This window comes from Choristoneura fumiferana, chromosome Z, assembly GCF_025370935.1.
Source record: "Choristoneura fumiferana chromosome Z, NRCan_CFum_1, whole genome shotgun sequence".
Classification (NCBI taxonomy): Eukaryota; Metazoa; Arthropoda; class Insecta; order Lepidoptera; family Tortricidae; genus Choristoneura; species Choristoneura fumiferana.
Window position 1 is genome coordinate 35,693,041 of NC_133472.1, and position 22,239 is coordinate 35,715,279.

General features: G+C 36.7%; 1 protein-coding gene across 2 annotated transcripts; it reads right to left on the reverse strand.

The window, feature by feature from the left end:
• Positions 1–168: 168 nt before the first annotated feature.
• On the reverse strand, positions 169–20,807 carry LOC141435861 (protein disulfide-isomerase A5). Of its 2 annotated transcripts, XM_074098695.1 has the most exons (13): positions 20,545–20,807; positions 19,223–19,467; positions 18,506–18,713; positions 15,294–15,422; positions 13,972–14,072; positions 13,736–13,887; positions 10,325–10,455; positions 9,195–9,356; positions 6,962–7,103; positions 5,244–5,446; positions 4,522–4,693; positions 3,851–4,092; positions 169–870 (listed from the first exon to the last, which is right to left on the reverse strand). In XM_074098695.1, the coding sequence occupies exons 1-13, from the start codon at positions 20,623–20,625 to the stop codon at positions 865–867; spliced, it is 1,974 nt and encodes a 657-aa protein (XP_073954796.1). In that variant the 5' UTR covers positions 20,626–20,807; the 3' UTR covers positions 169–864. The 2 variants fall into 2 exon arrangements, with proteins under 2 accessions (XP_073954796.1, XP_073954789.1); XM_074098688.1 differs by lacking the exon at positions 169–870 and having other exon boundaries at positions 1,904–4,092.
• Positions 20,808–22,239: the final 1,432 nt, after the last annotated feature.

Below are 22,239 nucleotides of genomic sequence, written 5' to 3' on the forward strand. Positions count from 1 at the left end.
ACCATACCAATAAGTTACTACCACATGTCTGTTATCTACCACTTCAGGTGATGTAAGATCTCATGACATTCCGTAATAGCTAGACAGTGTGAATTTTTCTACAGATGATGTACTGTCTCTGTTGCTCATGAACTAATAGCTAGACAGTTGAATTTTTCACAGAATACTAAAAACAGAATAAAATAAATATTTCAGGGGTGCTCTTTACGGCAACAGGTAGTTGCTTGAAATATTCACAGAATATCAATTTGTATAAAATAATGAAATTAAAATAGAATAAATATTTAAGGGGGGCTCCCAGTATGGCAAACGGGTTTTTTGTCCATTTTTGCTAATATCTAATGTTGTATAGGAACGGAAGTCCGACTCGCACTTGGCCGGTTTTTTTTATTTTGGCCGTGCGAAGCCGGGGCAGGTCGCTAGTTTAATATATAAAATTCTCGCGTCACAGTGTTTGTAACCAAACTCCTCCGAAACGGCTTGACCAATTTTTATGTTTTTTTTTGTGTATATTCTTTAGGTCTGAGAATAGGACGTAAACTATTTTACATACTTCTACACGGAGTCGCGGGCAACAGCTAGTTATTAAATAAATCAAGGGTTGACGCATTCTAATAATGATATTTTGCATTGTACGAGTACCCTAATAAAAATGCATGGCATAAGTATTAATAATGGTATGGATCGAAATGGAACCATCAATTTGGAATACACGATTACCTATTGCTACAGCGTAAATGTTGGCGACATTTTTAAGCAGTTTGTGGCCCCACAAACTGTGGGTACTTATAATATCTTATTAGCAACGCTACGAGTTCCAGATCTTGTTTCAGTAAATGTTCAATAAAGTCATCACGTTTTGATTCAAGCCTGTAAATTAGAAAATGCGTTAGAAACTCGATAATAACTTCGAGTGACTTTGTAATCAGTCGTTAATAACTGCTAAGTGCTTAAACGCCTGTTTAATTAGGGGTTTCGTGACAGTAATTGGCGCTTAGGGATTGTTTTACCCCTCGTATGCAAGAACTAAAAAAAATTCAAGTGTCATCTGTTTTAATAAGCACAAATTCTGCTGATTTAAATAAAAAAAAGATAGCTTTAAATTTGGCGCGGAGCTGCGTCTAAGCATGCCAGGGGTTTAAAACAACAAGACAATCCCAAGCAAAATTGTAACATCAAACTTCATGATGCTAACGCCATCTAAACAATATTCCACCTGTCAAAAAAGCCTAATTACTTGTTAATTGTGGTCTTCCCTTCCGTGCAGTATTCCGTTTTTCATATATATTGATTAAAAATATAGTGACTTACTGAAATTGACTATTACATTGAATATTACAATACCGTGTTACAGTCCGTTCCGTGAGCCCTTAGAAAAATCTTCCGGTTGCGGGGAAAATCGGAAAGGATTCGTGTAGTAGAAAATGACAATTGCCTTTTTGACTTAGTAGCAATCCATCACGCGAAGAGTGCACTTCTTGTGTTTTCATTGATTTATATAGAGCAGTTAAAACCACCACTTACTTATTTAGTTTGTCATTTTTAGGAAATTGATTTCCACGGGGAGTTAAACAGGGTATTTCTGTAAATAGCCAATCACGGGAAATCGTTTATAATGTACACGGGAATTTACCTACTTATTGTTAGGGTCTATACTGATTAGCAGAGTTGTCTGCTAGCGAAAATACACTTTTTTAATGTATAACCACCTTCAGACATGCCTATTCCTTTATTATATTTTAATGAAAATATAAAATTTATAAATAAACGTAGTTTCTAAGTGTGTATAACACCTCTATATACTTCCAACCAAAAGTAGTGTGTGCGAAGGCGGGGTGTTTTCTATTTAAATTAACAATGGAAGATATTTTATTAAAATTAGAAAAAGATAAATAAGCGTAACATTATTACAGTAACGTTTATTTTGTACTGATGGTTATTTCTTTACATTACTTTTTACGGTAACTTAGAAAAGTTTTGCAAGTTGATAACAGAACAGAACCACATATCACGATCGGGTGTCATCGTCAATACCCGAAGTATGCTTCTAAAATCCGGAAGTTTTTTTAAGAGCTCACGGATTGTACATTAATGAATAATGATAATAATGTACTTACTTACAGCAATAATGGAGATGCCTTATAAAATATTCATATTTGTGATGATTTGCGTTATCATAAAGTAAAATGAATAATTACAAGCAACTTGCGCTTACGTATTTCAGGCCAAACAAAAAGCCATGTTTAATACCATGACATGAATATGATAGGTGCATATGAGACACTATTACGATTTATAATAAACATCAATATAATTACTAAAATGGAAAGCCTAACGTGTTATTTTTGATTTCCGGTAACTTTAAGGGAACATTCAACAAGTCAAATGAAGTTAATTTCTCAGAGACACATTATGCGCAGTAGAACCGATGAGTAGAAAGAACAGTGTAAAAGTTTTTTAATTCATGACGTTTTTTTTTCATAGTCTGCAGCTAAAGTGTTTTTAATTATACGCGTTTAGCAAAATGAGATAAAAAGGCGAGTTTTTCGATGTCTCTCTTCTGTGTCACGTCAATTTCACTCGTCAAGTTTGTGAATTTTCGCCCCACTGCCCGAAGGAGGGTTACTTTAAATAACTAGTGTACTTATATTATGTATTTTTTTTCTATTTGGCCAAAAACTTAATAATCAGGTGGTTTCTTGTAATGAACTGTGCCGTTTATCCAAGTTAATAGAAATCAGGAAAAACACGGTGCCGATACAGTAAATATCGATTGATTTACACCCTGTACACTGGGACCATCTACATCATATGAAAAACGCGTTGATGCTACGGCGAGATCTCGCATTACCTACGAGTATGTTATGATGATACAAACTTGATTCAAAATACACTTGTAATAATAAATGCATAAAGTTTTACAGAGGCAACAAAAGTTGCATTCAGTCGAGTTGCCGCTTCGAGCGTCCCGTTTTAAAATGAACCAGAGGGAAAGAGACGCTCTTTGCGACTACCGATAGAAATACAATGCTTGCTGATAATCCTGTTGTAAGTTGTAATTAGTCGTCTTGCCGCTACGTGCGTCTCTTTTTAAACAAACCAGAGCGAAAGAGGCGCTCTATGCGACAACCCAAAAAAATACAACGCTTGCTAACTAACTAGTTATAATTATGAGTACTAAGCATTTCGTAGCCATTCGGTGGTTTGCGGAAGACTACAGCTGGATAAATATCGTCAATACGAAAAAAAATTCTTACTTGTAGCGATATTACATAAAGTTAAGCCGGTGTATTTCTGCAGATGATTCGGTTAACTTGTTAAGGTTTTTAGTCGGGATTTCGGCAAGATGTAGTCATGCCTTTGACGCCCTACACTTTAAACACCGACAAATGCACACAAAATCCATGCAATTGTCGGTGTCAGTAATTTTTCGTCACGAATACAAAAAAAAATCGTATGTCTAATCAAATACGTCAACAAATATGTCCCTTGAAATAATGGTCATAAAATTTGAGGTACGAGCTTTTTAAAAGTAGTGTTGTAGTAATGAAAGTAGTGAGACTTGCCCAAACATCAGCTGAAATATTTAGGATTAATTTTATGATACCATGTATAAGTAGAATTTTTATATAGATTCTGAACGATTTCCGCAAAATCCGAACAGCTCCGAGGCTACATGACGGCACTGAAATTACATTTCGTCGTCCATGATTAGCTGTTCATCAAAAATGAATATAATAGTGTTCACGAAAATGATGTAAATGTAATAAGTCTGATCCAGATGGTATTGTAGGACGCATTGGATCAAGAAACGGACAAAATATCACCATAATCACAACTCGTCTTTCACCTTCGCATGGCTTTTGCAAAACTGGTGCATTTCTTCCATGGTCCGGCCGCCGTCGTAATCGGCTACTAGTTTGCCGTTAGCGAATAGTTTGAACGTGGGCAGGGTCTGTATGCCTGCTAAGTCGGCGACTTTGGGGTTGTCGGCTGCCTCAACGGCCACTGCTTTCACTGGGGACTTCTCATCTTTCAGTGCGGTCGCTAGTTTACTAAAGGCAGGTTTCGCTTCGACGCAGTGCCCGCACCCTGGAACGTCAAATAAGTGATCAATATAAATGATTCTAAGAATATAGAATACTAAAAACACTCTATAAAGGTAAACCAAATTATTATTATATCACCCCGGATACCATTCTTGGTCAATATACACTCTAAGACTATTCTAACTAGTATTTTTTCAAGAAGGAGTTTTAGGTGTTTTATTTTTAGTTTTTATAGACTTATCAGTTCAAAAAGGAGATTGAAAGAAAAGGTCACTTACGACTTTTAATGAGATATAATAATGTATTGAATTTATTGATTTGTTACTGGAGTCTAACATCTGGTAGCATGGTGGACGGTTTGTGTTGCTCTGAGGATGAACTCTAGTTGAATTCGAAACGCGTCAGTGTTGTGTGGTGAGGGTGATAGTTAAATAATTGTTTATAGTATAGTTCACTGAGATATAATACTTACACACAGCGTAGAACATGACAAAAGTGGGGGTGCTGGCGCCGATGACTTGTTCGAAGTCATTATCGCCCGATAGTTGCACGTTTACACCGAAACCCGCGGCCTGAGGCGAGCTCGCAACCTTCTGGGCTTCTGGCCCCATCTGGCTGTGTATGAACGATATGAAGTCTGCTTCCTGAGAAAATATTAGACCTATTTATAGTAAAAACTTGGAAAATCACAATACATGCCTTTTCCCAGAGATGACACCTAGGTGCATATTCTAGATCCATATTTTGCCCCCAAAAACTATTACCTATGTAGCAACTATTTTTTCTTTCTCATGCTCGTAAAGTTCGTGTTTATGCTGGATCTAGGCGACATAAAATGACTTTTTATGCTCTAGCGCATAAAATGAAATCTTAGTCCAAGACCAAGGCAATTAGGTGTAAACAGCCACACACAAAGAAGTTCCGACATATTTTTTTTAATAAGTTTTAATTTATATAAAACTAAAAATCAATCAAATCAATCAAAATATATCGATTAAACTGAAAAATTATAATTATATTTTTTCAGAAGATTACGTTGAATGCATTTGAGCCGTTTTTAAGATCTCGAAACATACATAATGCATGCACAACATGTTACAGACATAACGAAGCCATAGACCATAAGCCAACTCCTAAAGTTGTATAAAACCTTATTTACCTAAGTAATTTTAAAATTAACGTATTTCTCCGTACCTTTCTTCCACCACTATAATCGCTGACTTGCTTATCAAAGTAACTGAAATACTTGATTGTGGGATAGCCCTTAACATCGTAGTTTGCGCAAACGTCCTGCGCCGAAGTACAGTCGACGGCACCGAACGCAACCATGAGCTCGTCGGCAAAATGCTCTGCCGCCTTCACAAACTCTGGCTTCGTACTCTTGCAATGACCGCACCCTGGGAAGTAGAGGATATATTTAGCTGCATAAAAAAACTAGATGAGAGCGAATCGGACTCTGGATCGGATCGGGGGGGGGGGGATAGGCACTTGTCTCACCGCCAGCGAGGAAACGATTGGCTATCGACTATTTTCTCGCTCAAGAAACGAACAAAAGATATAAGATCCTGTGTGAGTAAAAGAGACACATATTAATAGTTGATCGCTGGCTGTTCACACTGTCGGCGAGAACTCGCTCTTACATCTTTTGTCGCAGCGACTAGAGCTATAAAACTCGCTGAGCTATAGATACTCGCTCAGCGATGTCAGCTTGGCGGCCGCCCCGCACGAGCGAGTCGAGTGGAGCGAGTAATCGCCCGTCGCACGCGAACACTCGCTTACAGCCGAGCGACAAAACTACACTCGCTTCTCGCTGCTCGCCCACTCGTTTCTAGTTACTCGCTCTACTCGCTTCTCGCTCATCGTCGGCGGTGGGACAAGTGCCATAGGTACGGCCAGAGGTGTCGCATCTAAAAGCATACCAAACTCGTTTGTTTTAAAGCAAAAAAGAGGTTCTCCCGTCGATACACATCTCGAAATCTCGAAATCTGTTCGAATGTACCATCAGCCAAATAAGTGGTCTATCCGTTTTTAAACAAGTTCCTATCTAATGAATATGTCTCTTAAGTCGAACTGCAAACGATTATCAACTTTAGGGTGGTAGACCACATAGGCGACTGTAGCAACAGTCGAACAAATTGAATCATGACATGACCCAGGGTGGAACCTTTGTGCTACTAATGTCATGTTGACATCTTATACTTTTGTCTAGGAAATCATAGTGAAATCGATTATTAAAAGGTTCCACCCTGGGTTATGATTCAATTTGTTTGACTGTACATAGTTAGCAGTTAACTCCGGGTTATCGTTAACCCTGGTCCCTATTTAATAAAAGTTGCAAGTGTTGAAAATTGAAAACACGTTCTCATTAGCGATTGTCATTCAATTCGTGAACCGATTTAAGATGATCAACTAAAATCGCCTCCTGAGAACCCCGATTAAAGGTCACAGCTCATTAGATCCACCTGGCACCCGATCAGCACCGCCTCGCCGCTAGCGGTTAGTATTCTTTATATGGATTTGTATGGGCATGCGCTCATTACATCAACTCCGTAGCGTCACTGGATCGCCTCGCTCGCGAGGTGTCCACGCACGGACGGCGAGTAGATCACTCGGTGCTAGCTCGCTGCTCGTACGCTTGCCTCGCGTGAACCGCGCGCGGTCGGCGCGGCGCTCCCCACACTCATTTCATAAAAGACTACTCGGGAATGTGTGGACCACGCGTTGTCCACTCGTTGACCACTCGACGTTCACGCGTTGACCACGCGAGGTCCACTCGTTGTCAACGCGGCGTCCACCCGTGGACCAACTGTTGACAACGAGTGGACGCCGAACGACGAGACGGTGCTGGTCGGGTGCCGGTGGGTCTAATGAACTGTGATCTTAAGTGGTCTGTGACTGTAAGGGGCACTCACACGGCGCGTAGAACATGACGACGGCGTGCTTGACCTTCCGGAGGGCGGCGCGGAAGGTAGCGGCGTCGAGGTGGCGCACGGCCGACTCCTCCTCCGCCCACGGCCGCTCGGGCGCCGGCGGAGGTGGAGGCTCCTTAGGGTCCTGCAAACCGGATAATAACTTTTTCACTTCCTATTACTCATATATAAATTATTGTAGCTGTGGCTAAAAAGCCATTTATTAATTTTCCCAATTGTCTGTAGCGAAGATAGCTGATCAAATCAGTTTCTGGTAAAAAAGTATTTTTTGCTTACTGTACTTTTTGTTGACTGTACTAGCATTATTTATCATCCAATTTACATATCGCTGTTTAAAAGCCATTTTTTGATTTGAGGCCGTTTTGTATTTAAGCAGCGATATGCTGGATACTGGAACTGAATCAAAATTAAATTCAAATTCGTTTATTTGTCAAACATAGGTGAAAACAGGTGGATATAAATGACAGATAATTTTCAGTAACACTATTAACTTGCGAGATTTGACCAACATCAACAAACGTGCAAATTAAATAAAAAGTAATAAGTGGATAAATTAAGAATTACCTTCATTGGTGAATACCTTTATTTATTAAAATCTATGTTAAAAATTATATAATTACGAAAAAAATAAGTAATATTTTTCTAAAGATTTCGTATTTTGTACGGAATATTCCAAGTTTAGGTATATTTTTTACCCTAGGCTGCTATTTAAGAGTAAAACTACTAATAATTCTCAAGAAAACTTAACCGTTATAGTCAAATTTTTCCACCCACCGGTTTAGATTTTAGAGGGGGGCCGCTCGATTTTAATGAAAATTTGCACTTTAAAGTTGAATATTTTGCAAACGAATCGCTGAATCTAAAAATCGTTTTAGCAGCCCCCTAGCGGTTTTAAAAGACCTATCCAACGATACCCCTCAATACAAGGATGGATGAGAAAAAAAAACACCCCCACTTTACGTCTATGGGAGGTACAGTGGAGGTAGGAAAACCTTCATCAGTTATTAAATTGATTCCTTTACAAAGTCATAAATTCTTAGTACGTTTTGAAACCAAAGTACTAAATAGACAAGTGCATATCAAATTATACTTACTAGACATGATAACAAGGGTCAAAATAGTATACACTTCTAACATATATCTAGTTTCATATGAATACAAAACCTTTTTAATAAACAACTTCGTAAAAGTTTCAATCAAACAGTGCCAAGGTGTAGTGGTAGGGTTGCTATGGTCACCTGATTATGTTTAGCAGGTTGACAGGTTGACGCAGTATGTCCTACTCAATCGGTAAAGCAGATTGGCGGTCATACTGAGCAAAGGAAAATAGATCTTAGGGTGACAAACCTTTTTATACTCCGACTGTACAGTATTTTTTTTTTTGAATTTTTTATTGTAATATATTGTCGGCATAGTTTACATATATATATATCGTGCAAAATTACAGCTTTCCAGCATTGACAGTCCCTGAGCAAAGCCGCGGACGGACAGACAGACAGACAGACAGTCAGACAGTTATTATTACTAAATATTACATAAACGTTATTAAATGTCGTATTTTTAATCAAACGAAGTCAACTGACATATGCTAATGTCACTTTGTGAAATAATGTTGCCATGTTAATTGAAATAGTAATGCGTTCAGTTTTCGTTCAATCACGAATGAGTGATAATGATAATACACAATCGTAAATCAGCACCCTTTTGGTACGAAAAACCGTGTTGAACAGATCCAAAGCGGCATCATAAAATTCAAAAATGTATGGTAATTAAACATTATCAATAAACCTTGGAAATAGACCACATATATTAAAAAAAAGGTTTCTTTCAAGTTTTTTGGAACGCTAGTTGGTCGCCATTTTATCTGTCACTTACTTGTCACTGTTAGTCATTAATCATTCGACTTATAACTCTCTGTCAGACTACATAGATTAAGATCATACACTATGGATAATTTTCGACGTTTTGATTTATCATCTCAGTCAGAGTAGGTTAAAAATATACCAAATCCTGAATCTATACTATATCTAATCACTACAGATAAGAATAGAGATAGAAGATAAACAATCATGACGTAAATAAATCCTTCAGCATAAAAAAACATTTATTCATTTTGTAACAGCACTATTTCTGTTTCATCCAAACCTGACAACCCAGTAAACGTCAGGCAACTTCGTTTGATTAAAAATTCGACTTTAGGATTGAAGCGGCCTACCTTAATGAAGCTAACAATTTGTTCCTCCTGACGCGCATGCCCAGCATCGTACATGAACTCTCCTTTGTGGAAATATTTCAGGGTCGGGTAGCCTTTAACTCCGTAGTTGGACGCCAAGTCGGGATGCTTCGTGGCGTCCACCGCCGCCAACAAACCGTTGATCTGCAATAAATGTTGGTATAATAATGGCTCATTGTTCTTTTTTTTACAAGCTTTTATTTAGTTTTACCTGTGCCACTGTTTGTCTGTTAGTCAAATCTTGCAAGTTAAATTCGACCAACTTCCAGTAGTCGGATTGACTTGTGGCATACTTTACTTACGTAAATTGTGTGACAATACAATAATCTGGTAGTGACATCCTGGTAGTCCGGCTAGGATCGTCTCCGCAGGACGGAACTCTTCAACGGTTAATGGCATCGACTTGAAATTTGGTATACAAATGTAGTTTGGATGACAGTACAAGTAAAGACGACAAAAGTACAGTGCGCAAAAAAGCTTGTATTCAAAATGATTTTTTTACCAAAAACTTAATAATTTGAAACAACACAGTAAATGAAAATCCGATTGCTGATAGAAATCTCCCTTAGAATCCAAAATACAGGTCGCCTCAATAAGACCTCTACTTGGCGAACTAAGTTAAACTTCCCCTTGTTGAGCGGCCCATCTCACTCCGTCAAGCTATAATATCAGAGGCAAAATAGCAACAGCGACTGCGAAACAGTACATTGTGTATTAAGGGCGGCGCCCAGCAGTAAGTACATTACATACATCAATCTCATAACGTCCTTAGGCATTATACGCAAAAAATGCCCTTGGGTTTTATTTAGGGGGTTACAAACAAGTTGTCCTGCATGTTACGACACTGTGTATATAGGAACAAGTATGATTTTTTTAAACGAATCAAATAAAAACAGGTTAAAATGGATCAGTTTTGTCGCAAAGAAGCGGAATGTTTCTAAAACATTAATGTACTGTGAAACCAATTGAATCGTGATCCACTGTGGAACCCTTTTACAGAAAGTGACAGTAATATCGCATTGCCTGACAAGCATTATGATTATGACGCTTACTTTGAGAATGTTGGTTCAGTGTCAGGAATGAAATGGTTCGATATTGCTTTCAGTATTTACCTTTTCAGCCTTTATTCTAGCAGCAGCCTTCTCGAACTCAGGTTTAATTCGTTTGCAGTGTCCACACCAGGGGGCGTAAAACACCACTAGGGCGTGTTCCGCTTTTGCCAACACAGAGTTGAAGTTCTCCGCTAAAAATAAGAAGAACTAAATCATCAACATATGCCATATAGTCAATTGCAGATTGTCAACAAGGACTTAAAGTTTTTAATAGCGTAATTTGCTTCGACGTTAGATAGAGGACAGTTAATACTTTTCTGGTAGCAAAACCGAAAAGTTACCATATGACCATTTTATAAAGCAGCATCGCCACTTTATGGTAAATTCGTAAAAATCTATTGCATTCATTATAAATGCAAATTAATCATCTATGAATCTGTATAAGAATATGACCTATGAACAAATATATCTCTTGAATAGATTAGCACCTTCATGATGCATCTGCCACTACCGCTCATATTTAGTTTTCTAGATTGTTCTATCAATTAACGACCAACATGTTATAAAACATTTTTTATTTGACACTGGCACGATTGTGGGCAATGGACTAGCCATAGCATTGGCAAATGACAATAAAGTCATATTAAAAAAAAAAAATTAAATAGTCACTTGAATGGGTCACGCTCTTTCCCGGCCCGCATAATACCGACATGGAAATACCGACCCTGTTTTTCGTGTACACGCCCATAGAGCTCATGTCAGTTTCTATGGGCATGTACAGTCAGCCAAATAAGTGGTCTATTAATTTTAAAACAAGTTTCTATGAAATGAATATGTCGCTTAATTAAGTCGAACTTTCATGTTGGCAGACACGTCTATCGGCATTATTGTTTTATGACCTGCAAACGATTATCAACTTAAGGGTGGTAAACCACATATTTGGCTGATGGTACACCAAAAACAGGGTCGGTATTATCCGGGCCGGGATAGAGTGTCACCCACTTGAATCAAAAAACCTAAATCCCGGCGGAAATATCTATGCACCTAATCATCAAAAAATTTATGGAGCCCCTTTCTCCTAAATTTGAATTGAATTGAATCTTTGCACCTGGGCTGCACAGACGAACTGCATTCTTCAATGCGAGGTGCAGATATTTCCGAGGTACGGTTTTTTTCGAGGTATTGGTTTATTAACGCAAAAACACCATTTTGTTAATAATAAGTGAAATTTTAAGTAGATTGTATGAATACTTATAACCTTGACGCCATATACTACTGACAATTTGACGAAAAGACATGATTTACAGTATATTGAAATACTCTTGCATAAAACATCGAAAATAAATAAAACTGGAACACTGTTGTATTAAGACCAAACGTCAATTATTGTGACAGGACGGGAAGTTTCACAGAAGACAGATGGTATTTTTAAAACCTGCCAGCAATTGTATCGATAGTGAAGAAAAAGAGTTTTATAGTTTGCGAAATCTAACTTCTAACTTGGATATTTTGTCTGTTGAAGTGTGGTTGAAGTTTGTAGTGATGACACTAAGACATCTTTTATCGCATCTAGTAATTTTTAACGAATTGCTGGAATCGATCTTACAGACGACTTTTGTATGTTAAATCTAGCCTATACCAGGTGTAGCCTGTAATATGAGCAAATAATTAAAACATAGATCATACTCGTCAAAATGAACATAAGTTCAGCGACTTTTAAAAATAATTAGTTTTTTAATTTTCATTACAATGCTTTATGTTTGTAGCATGACAGGCGACGTCAGTTGTGTTGTGTTCTAGGATGGCATACATTGATAGCAGTATTTAATTTGTATGAAAAAAGGAAAATCTAAAGAGTCCATTATTTTTCAAAGTCGCTGAACTAGTTGTTCAGTTTGACGAGTACGATCTATGTTTTAATTATTTGCTCGTATTACAGGCCACACCCGGTATATAATACTTTATCACATCCTCAAACAAAGTTTCAAATTTTCAACAAGTCTGTCAAATTTTCTGCCGTAAGACTGCAGCATTAGCACAAAACCGTAAGCAGTTTTTTTGAGTAACTTAAACGCCATAATATCATATTATTTCAATTTTTTTTTTTAGTAATATAGCTCAATCGTTACTATCGATGTAAATATCATGTTATTTTGTTACTAATAAATAGATCAATTTCTATAGGTAATAATACTCCTTGGTCATAATCTGTCATGGCGACAAAATTTATGATACGGTTGTCAGTTCAATAAGGGGTACACTACATAAATACGAAAAACGAAATTCCGAAAGTCCTAATAACTCCTAATATGACTATTCCGATTCTTCATAACTCCGATTTTTATAAATCCGAAAATTAAAAATACCTAATGTTTAAAATTTCGATTTTCAAAATTCCTAATTGTAATAAACCGATCAATAATAATTCGAGATATCAAAAATACTAATTCCGATTACTAAAATATCGATTTTCAAAATTCCGAATATCATTACACCGATCAATAATAAATCCCGACTTATTAACTTAAGCTATGTAGGTAGTTTAGATTGGCCTAAAACAGTATTTACTGTTATTGATTTTCAGCAATGTGACACAAGGTCGACGGCGCAGTTATGGCGCATCGCGCCTTGTCGCAATTCTAACCTAACCTGACCTAAGTATGCAGGTCAATTCATCTAAATTGATTGATATTAATTCGAGATTCAAAATCAAGATTCCGGTTATTAAAACCACGAAGTTTCTTTTGCCGAATGTCATATTTCCGAATTAGCGATGTCATTTCGGAAAATTGATAATCGGAATACTGTATTTCTGGCCAATAACATTTCGTGCATTTTCATTCTTCGGAATTTTAAAAATCGGATATTAAAAAAATCGATATTTTGAAATTCGGAAAAATAAATTTCGTGTTTTTAAGTAATCGGAATTATATGTCTTAGGAATTGTGAAATCGGAGTTTTAGTTTAGCAAATTCGGAATAAAATATTTCGGAGTATTTGGGTGTTCCCTTCAATAAGGGACAGACACTCGGCCGTGAACATCAGTACTGTTAGTGCCATCTATAAAAAATCCTTAAACTGTGGCAGATTGCATAACCGCCACTAATAAAATAATATATGTATAACAATAATAAGTACGTACCTATAATACTTAACAGGTATACCTACTTGCATAGTAAGTTTGTTTCATTCGTGTTTTGGGGTGACACCAACAATATACGCCCCGGGGGTGACACTCTTCTCCGGCCCGACAATACCGACATGGAAATACCGACCCTGGTTTTTGTGTACACGCCTATATAAACTGACGTGAGCTTCTATGGGCGTGTACACGAAACACAGGGTCGGTATTTCCATCCCGATATTATCCGGGCCGGGAAAGAGTGTCACCCCCCGGGGCCACCCTTGCCAGCTAAGCTACTGCACACACACAAGATTTTGTTTTGTTTTTAGAATAATAATTTTGCTTACTTGACAAATGAACTACATCAGAGTCTTGGGACCAACTTTCGTCGGCGGTTTCTTTCTTTTTTTGCTGCAACTGCGTAGTTGGATCTCTTATGAAGTTGACAATCGCTTCCCTTTTGTTTTCGCCGTTGTACGGGAACTTCAACTGTCCTTTCCTATAAATAATAATCTAGATATCTCTATTTCGAATATGAAACTGAGCACAATATCCTAAAAAATATTGAATAAAATGTGCTTACTCGTAATACAACAGAGTGGGAAATCCGGTTATGTTGTAGATTTGCCTGATTTTGGAATTGCCTGGCTTCGCGACGTCAATAGCTGCTAGTAAAGCTTCACCCTAAAAATAATACTAGAATTAATAAGCAATTGGATTGTAAGACTATAATTTGATTCGTTCTCTGTATTCTGTTTGGAAAGAGAGACGCTGATATTTTTAAAATTTCGCTACGATTATTAGTTTATTTATTACAATTTTTTAAGATGTTCTTATTCTAAAAGGGAATAACTCCAAAACTACCACACAATAGATCATTACATTTGTCTAGTCTCTATTTAAAAAAAAGATCACGTAAATCTGATGGAGACGTCAAAATTATGACTGCTCCTTTTTCTGGTGAAAAAGGCAAGGGAAACATATCTATTCTGTGGTAGTGTTGGCAAATTCAGATATATTTTTTATTTTTTTGTATTTTCTTAAATATAAAGAAATAAATTATAATAAATATTTTCCCATGTTCAGGAGGCAAAACTCTTTCCGATTCCTGTAGTAATTTACAGGTGTTAAAAAAATGAAATCTTGTCAATTAGGTAGGTACTTCGCGTCAAATATATCATCAGGTTATGAAATAGTAAAACCCAATAATAAGCAAATATTCAGTCATCAGTAACGTATACGTGTAAAGGAAACGAGTCGTTTTTGTTGCTATACTCAACAGCACATAATAAACACAGCCTGAGCAAATAATAAAGAAAACCCTCACCGGGCGCCATTAGTGCGTAGGCTGTGGACTTCCATTACTCCATTAGACATTCAAATTCAAATTCAAATTCATTGCTTTGGTGTCAGTTGAATACTTGTACGACTACCTGCACCCAACCTCAGCATTGCTCTTAAGCAAGTCTGCTGGCCTGAGATTGGCCCACCAAGGCATTTGAATTTGCCCGCCAACGGAATGATCGGAAAGACGGCTAATAGCACGAAAAATTTTACCTCTGGAAGTAGTGGCTTAAAAACTTTTGCCGACGTAGAAAATCTATTGGCCAATCTTGCTCAAAACTAAAGTATATTTTGATACTTCAACTATAGTACGGTCACAGAACACGAAGAATTTCGCGCAATGACCTCCACTACTTGCCTCTGTCACTCGCGCGTGAATATTTGACGTCGCACTCGTACAAATTCATCTGTGCGAACGCGACGACAAACATTTACGCGCAAGCAACAGAGACATGTAGTGAAAGGTCAGGTACGTTCTTCGTGCTCCTCGACCAGACTTTACCCCTAAATTTCTGCGAATAACCCGACCGATTATAAATGACCAGTAAGAGAGCTAATTACCCTTAGATCGCCTGCCGCCTGAACGTAGTCGGGCTTCATACTCTTGCAGTAGCCGCACCAAGGAGCATAAAACATTATCATTGATTTTTTGTAAGCAGCTGCGCCTTTTTTCAAAAACTTGGTCAATGCCTGGAATCATGAAAATAAAAATTGTCATACTTCAACGAAAGGTGCAATTTTAAGCTGCCCTTTTTGTCTCAAAGGAGAAAGTCAAGTGTAAAAATATGAACTAATTCAAAGTTTCAAAAATAAGTACCATTGCACAGACTCTTATTCCGACGTAATAAGGCCGTAGTAACATATTTTTGAGTGGTTCGAATAGATACTTATTTTTGCATTTGACTGTAACATTAGGCCATCTGTCACTAGATAACGCTACTTACTAGACAGTCGTCAGCTCCTAACTTATGACGATTCTACAGATGGACAACTTTTTCGCCCACTGAGCAACGACTGTTGGTTACTAGTAAAATCTTGTCCCAAGTACCTTTTTATTATTATTATAATTATTTTACATGCTTAGAGTCATGTGGGGTAAATGTACGCAGTGGGTAAGAGTACGCAATCACATAGGTACATTTCGGAAAAACTATACGCATTTTTTATGGCGTCTTGTGACATTATATTATGGCATTGTATGACCATACCCTATGTGATAACTAATATTTAAGTCGCATTTCGATCAAACAATAGAAAGCCACAGAATTAGAGTGAGCGTATAGCAGCGTCCCACGCTTGGCGAAAGTAGGCACTCTGGCCAAAGTGCACGCGAGTGGGCATTATACACACTATGTCAATGCCATTTTTAATTTTTAAAAAACCGTAGGACCAATTGTGCAACGTTACTGACACTCGCGATCACAATCAAATGACAGTTTTTGTTTGCGAAAACTGTCATTTAATTGCGATCGCGAGTATCAAAAACGTTAGGTACGCAACAGACCCGCTGTTCGCAAATTCGGCCAACCACAAGATACCCAGCGGCTAAGGTATAGCAGTGACAGCGTTATTAAATTTTAATATCAAATTTGTATGGTAGAACCAAGTTTACAGCCATGTGAGAATAATTGCGTATTTTTAAAATATCCAAATCAATCGCTATGCATTAATGTAATCAACGAAGTTCCGCATATTATTAATTCGCTTTAGGTACTTTGCACACACATGTCACTAGCATAATGAGCGAAAATAAACTAACCATTAAAACCAACTTAAGACAATGATCTTGGCTGTCTATGATAGGGCAAAGCTGATGCGCATTCATCCGAGACGTGCGAGGAAACGGTGCGGCATGCGGTGAAAAATACAATAGGATCACTTTATTCTTCTAAAGTAATTTTTCTACCTAGAACACCGCTCTGCTTTTCGCACATTTTTGGTTGGTATGCAATCTTAAACTAAGGACTTGAAAATATATTACAAAACCCGTTTTCGTTACCAATAACCGATAGCGAAATTTAAATCTCACTCAAATTCCTATTTCAACAATGCACATTTTCAAAACTAAAACTGAATCAGTAAGTATTTAGTCTGTTTTCAAAGAGTCGGCAACACACCCGTGATTCCACTGTTTGTTAGGGGTGTCAAGGACTCCAGGAACGGCGGTGAATTCCTTCCGTCCGTGACCATATCTACTCGTTTTCTTCCTATCATATAAAGCTAGGTCATGCCTGAGTTATTCAGTCACCTTTTTAACCCCCGACGCAAAAAGAGGGGTGTTATAAGTTTGCCCGCTATGTGTGTCTGTCTGTCTGTCAGTTTGTCTGTTTGCCTGTCTGCGTGTATGTCTGTGGCACTGTAGCTCTTAAATAAGTGAACCGATATGAATGCGGTTTTTTTAAAAGCAAGTTTTCTAGCGACGGTTCTTAGACATGTTTTGTCAAAACCGGTTCAGCCGTTTTTGAGATACTTATTAAACTTTGAAGTGACAATGTCGGGGGTTTTCCAACTTTTTGTTGGTTAGGTTATATGGATATAGACTAGATATAGATTACAGTTAATAATAGCTCATACAATCAATACCTTTAGTCGTATTTATAAAACATCGATATTATTCGTACAGTGCGTACAGACAATAAAAGCGACGGTGTATGAAAACAGGTATTACAAGTACTTGTTTTGTTGCAGTTGCAAAGCCCTAGCATTGAGTTTACAACCACTTATTATGGCTAATGAGCATAAAATATGCACCTTTAATTAAACAAAGGCGTGCAAATAGATTAGTTTCGCTTCACAACTGTTTTACGTCTTACGTCGTTACACACACTTGTAATAATAATAAAAAGTACTTAATCTACCGTAAGCTCGGCGCGCAGAGCAACCCTGTCTCAGTAAGTCAAGACTACTCTCCAAGGAAGCTATTGGGGCATTTCTTGTGAAAAGGTTGTAGTGTGAGTTGGCTTTACATGCGGTTTACTGAACATAAATAGCTTGCAATGCTCATAATATACCTTCATTTAATTAGACTGTTAGAGGGACTTAAAAATTAATTAAAATGTCTACAGGATGTAGGACATGTTTGACTAAACTTAACACCACATAAAAAGGGCAGGAGCATTAGTAGTTAGCCCACAGTTCAGTCTATTTATTAGTCTAATATTTTACTTTAAAACTAAAATTCGCATGGCAGTTAAATAGCTGGATTAAAACTTACATGATACTGAAATATAAAATAAATTTATGAACTAAATTATCAATTCCAAAAAAACTTTAAGCAGTAATATAATAACCCTATGTATATATATATATATATATATACATACCTGCTGATGAACCTTAACTAGTGAAATTTAAGTAATATATAATATACTTAATATAGTCATATTTAGTCATTGCTAAAGGTCAATTGTAAAAATCAATAACTTGTTGACTGACACTGAAGTGATGTGAATCATAAAAGATACATAAAAACTCTTTTTAAACACTTCAGTTATGGACTTTTAAACAATAAGAATTAGGACTACTGTCCTGGAGTAAATAAGTTAATTTGAATGTTCCTTTAAAGTTAACAGAAATAAAAATATACTACTTATTTATAAGTCATTAAATGATGTTCGTATCTCAGAAACATTAGACTAAAATTACTGATTGAGATTGTGGACCCCATGGTCCAGATAGATAATGGTCCCTGGCAAGTTGAAGATTTGGTTTTAGTTGATTGGACATCTTCATACTTTAATAAAGATAGCTCTAAATGCTTCAAACAGCCTTACCTCTCCATCTGGTAGATGATAAATATCTGTTGCGTCAGGATCTTCTTCCCATGGCAAATCTCCAGTTGGATCTCTTAAAAAGTTAGTCATGGAGCTGACTGATTCACTGCGGTCATAATCTTTGTGGAATTCTCCATCCTTATAATGTTTTATGTAGTATGGTTTGTCTGTAGAAATTTTTAATTTTCTACATAGCTTTTTGCCTTCACTGAAAGCAAGATTTAAAGTTTGTTCAAAGGATTTTAATTCAATGTGTTTCATGCTTTTTCTTTGTCTTTGTATTCCCTGCAGACATTATAAGAGAAAGGAAGACAGAGAATGAGGAGGAATATTATTTAGATGAGTCAGATGCAGGGATGGGGATAACAAAATACCTGTATGTACCATCAGCCTAATAAGTGGTCTATCAATTTTTATAAAGTTCAAAGGCATGTAACTAGCTTCTTGTGATTATACTGATTTCTGTCACTAGTTTTAATCACCTTTTAACATAGGTTACTTATCCAAAATAACCGAAAAAAGACATCAGATGATGGGTTAAACAGTGGTATCTTTAGTACCAATTTAGTTTGATAATACCAGAAAAATATCATTATATACAGCTCAAGCACTGGTTTCAAGTCCTGTTGATGTCTCCAAATAATAAAGTAAATACATATGTTTGTTCGAAAAACATAACCCTCCTTCGGGCAGTTGGGTAAAAAACCAAAGCCTTACTTGCTAGCACAATCCACAATTACAAGAGTAGCTTGCCCCTTCATTACATCTGCAGTCTCCTTGAACACATCTGTTACACTCTGGGACTGTTTTGGCACATTTACAAACAATAACATAACATTGGTTTTTGTTCGAAGTAGTTTCTTAAACTCCTTAGCGTCCTCTATGCCTGTGAGTACTGAAGTCTTTTGTCTTTTTGCTTGGACTGATATATGGGCCAAAATGAGCAACATTGCCAATAGAACCTGAAAAGAAAATGCATGCATTTATAAAATATTAGAAGCTATATAGGGTGACTCGATTTCTTTGCTCCCAAGTATATTTTCATACTAACGACCTGCCCTGGCTTCGCACGGGGAAAGTAAAAAAAAAAGGCTAAGTGCGAGTCGGACTCTCGTACGAAGCGTTTCATACCTATACAACATTAGACATTAGCATAAAACAACAAAAATACATGTTTGCTGTATGGGAGACGACCTAAAATATTTTTTTTTATGGTTAGGTTTTTTTTATGCATGCATTTTTTGGTTAGATTGATATTTTTAATTTTGTAATAACTTTTGAATGGAATGTCCGATTTGAATAATTCAAAAAGTAATATTGAAACTGTCTAGAATATAAAATTATTTATTTGGATAAGGATTAATACAAAGGTATGGATAACATGGTCTGCTTTTAGTCATCATTTCTTAAAATGTAAAAAAGTAGTTATAGTGACATAACTACAATAGATCTTGATGTACTTATTCTTTAATATTGTAAAACATTTTTTTATTCTATCATCAATAGTTTCCACAGCGCATGCGATGAAACATGTTTTATGGCAACTTTTGTACACTTTGAGGCACATTATTGAAGTTTTAGTACAGAACCCTATTTTTTTCTGGTAATAAATATTATAGCCTATGGCACTTTGGAATAATTTAGCATTCTAATAGTGAAAGAGTTGTTAAAATCGGTCCAGTAGTTTTTGAGTTAATTTGTAACAAACATCCATAAATCCAAATCTTTCCTCTTTATAATATTAGTATAGAAGTATAGAGTATACAACAGTTTGTGGTCCTAAGCAAGACAATATATTTTTGCTAAGTCCCACGAAATAAACAATTCTAGAAATACGTTAATTTAGATATTAATTTTAATTGTTATTTTTTCTTGTGATTTTGATAGCATTCGGCCAACAATCGGCATTTCAAACCGCGACCGATAACACCGCGTTGATAAGCTTAGTTGAATTCGCTTCGGGAGATGTACAGTCCTATAAATAAGCAGTTAATTTATCCTTGCATCTTAAAGCGAACAGTAAAAAAAATCTTACGAACCTTCCAAAAAAATTGGCGACCCATGATGCACTTTCTACAATACCTACGTGAGATCACAAACTTGTTGCTTGTAAAGAGCATTCAATTTCACCGTTTTCAAAGAATAATAAATAATTTACATAAAATTCAGATGCAATTCGGAGAATAATGCAAATCGGGAAACTTTACCGCTACTAACACTCTTTGCTTTACCGAAACCGAGCTTAGCTTAATAACCTAACACGTATGTCAGTCTCGTCACGTCACTTATAAAATCACTAACGACTAACAACCCGCCCCGGCTTCGCACGGGCAAAGTAAAAAAAAAACGGCCAAGTGCGAGTTGGACTCTCGTACGAAGGGTTCCGTACCTATAAGCACAACATTAGCATATAACGGCAAAAAACACGTTAATGCTTGTAATAAGTTTTTGTTAAAAATTTAATTTTTAAAACAACCTTTTTTTGCCGGATGCACTTTTTGGTGACTGTACTGTCATCTAAACTACATATCTCATAAGTCAGTACTATTAACTATATTGAGGAGTCCCCTCATGCACAGACGATCCTGGCAGGACCACCAAGATGTCACTACCAGATTATTGTATTGACACCAAATTTACATAATGCCAAATTTCAAGTCGATCGGACCACTGGAAGTGGGTCAAATTTAGCTTTTATGTTTTGGCCCAAACAAACAGGGCAAGATAAAGAAAATCTTCTAAAAATATCGCCGAAATGTAAGCACTTGTGCAAATATTTCGAATAAAAAACAATTTGAATTCTCATCCTCTTTGGTTCTGTCTGGCTGTGCTTCTGAAAGCATTACCCACGCCTCGCCGCGCGCGGCTCAAAAAAAAAGGCTGTTAGCAAGGTTCATTCGCGGGAAATTCGGCGGACTTCGTATGTTGTTTAAATTAATAATAAGAAGTTCGACTAGAGTGAATAAATTTTAAACTGTATCATAAACCTCGTAAATACTAAGTATGATTTTTTTAGTGTAAAAAAACAATAAGTAAACATAGTGATTAATACGGTGTGGATTTGGCGAGCGCTTTATCAAAGTTGGCTTCATTGAGGTTTGTGGTACACCAAACAATCAGACAGTCACTATATTATATATTATCGAAGCTTTTATAAAACATAATTAAATTCGCAAACTTAAAGGTAAATAATAAATATTCAAACGACATAGCTACCCGTTGCTAGGCGACTCGGTCGCCTTAGCAACGGCTAATAACTCCTAGCAACCAAAAAAACACGTTTCATGTATGACAACCCTCGTTGTAACTTTATTTTATTTTTAGTATGATTGTTGTTATAGCGGCCACTGTACTGTAACACATAATCTGTCAAATTTTAAAGTGTCTAACTTTTACGGCTTAAGAGATAGAGCCCTGTGACTGTGACAGACGGACGGACAAACAGCGGAGTCCCAGTAATAGGGTCCTGCCAACGGAACCCTAAAAACTAATTATTTTTGAAGTCGCTGATCTAATGTTGTTCATTTTAAAGAGTACGATGTATGTTATGTTTTAATTATTTGCTTATATTACAGGCCACAACCGGTATATGCTTATACTCAAATCAAAAGGCTAATTATGAAAAAAGTATATTAAAAGACTGATTTTGTAACTAAAATAGCTGTTTTTATTCAAAACCCGTACCGTATACGTATTTAAAAATATTGGGGCAAATTATCGATACTCGGTACCGG

Bases quoted from the DNA above. Each gene is read 5' to 3' on its own strand.
- LOC141435861 (XM_074098688.1), bottom strand. From the start codon at position 20,625: ATGCTCTTTACAAGCAACAAGTTTGTGATCTCACGTAGGTATTGTAGA. The intron at 19,468-20,544 runs GTTCGTAAGATT...TTTTCTTTTCAG, and splicing joins GTCGCCAATTTTTTTGGAAG to GTTCTATTGGCAATGTTGCT. The intron at 5,447-6,961 runs GTGAGTGCCCCT...TCTACTTCCCAG, and splicing joins CGTCATGTTCTACGCGCCGT to GGTGCGGTCATTGCAAGAGT.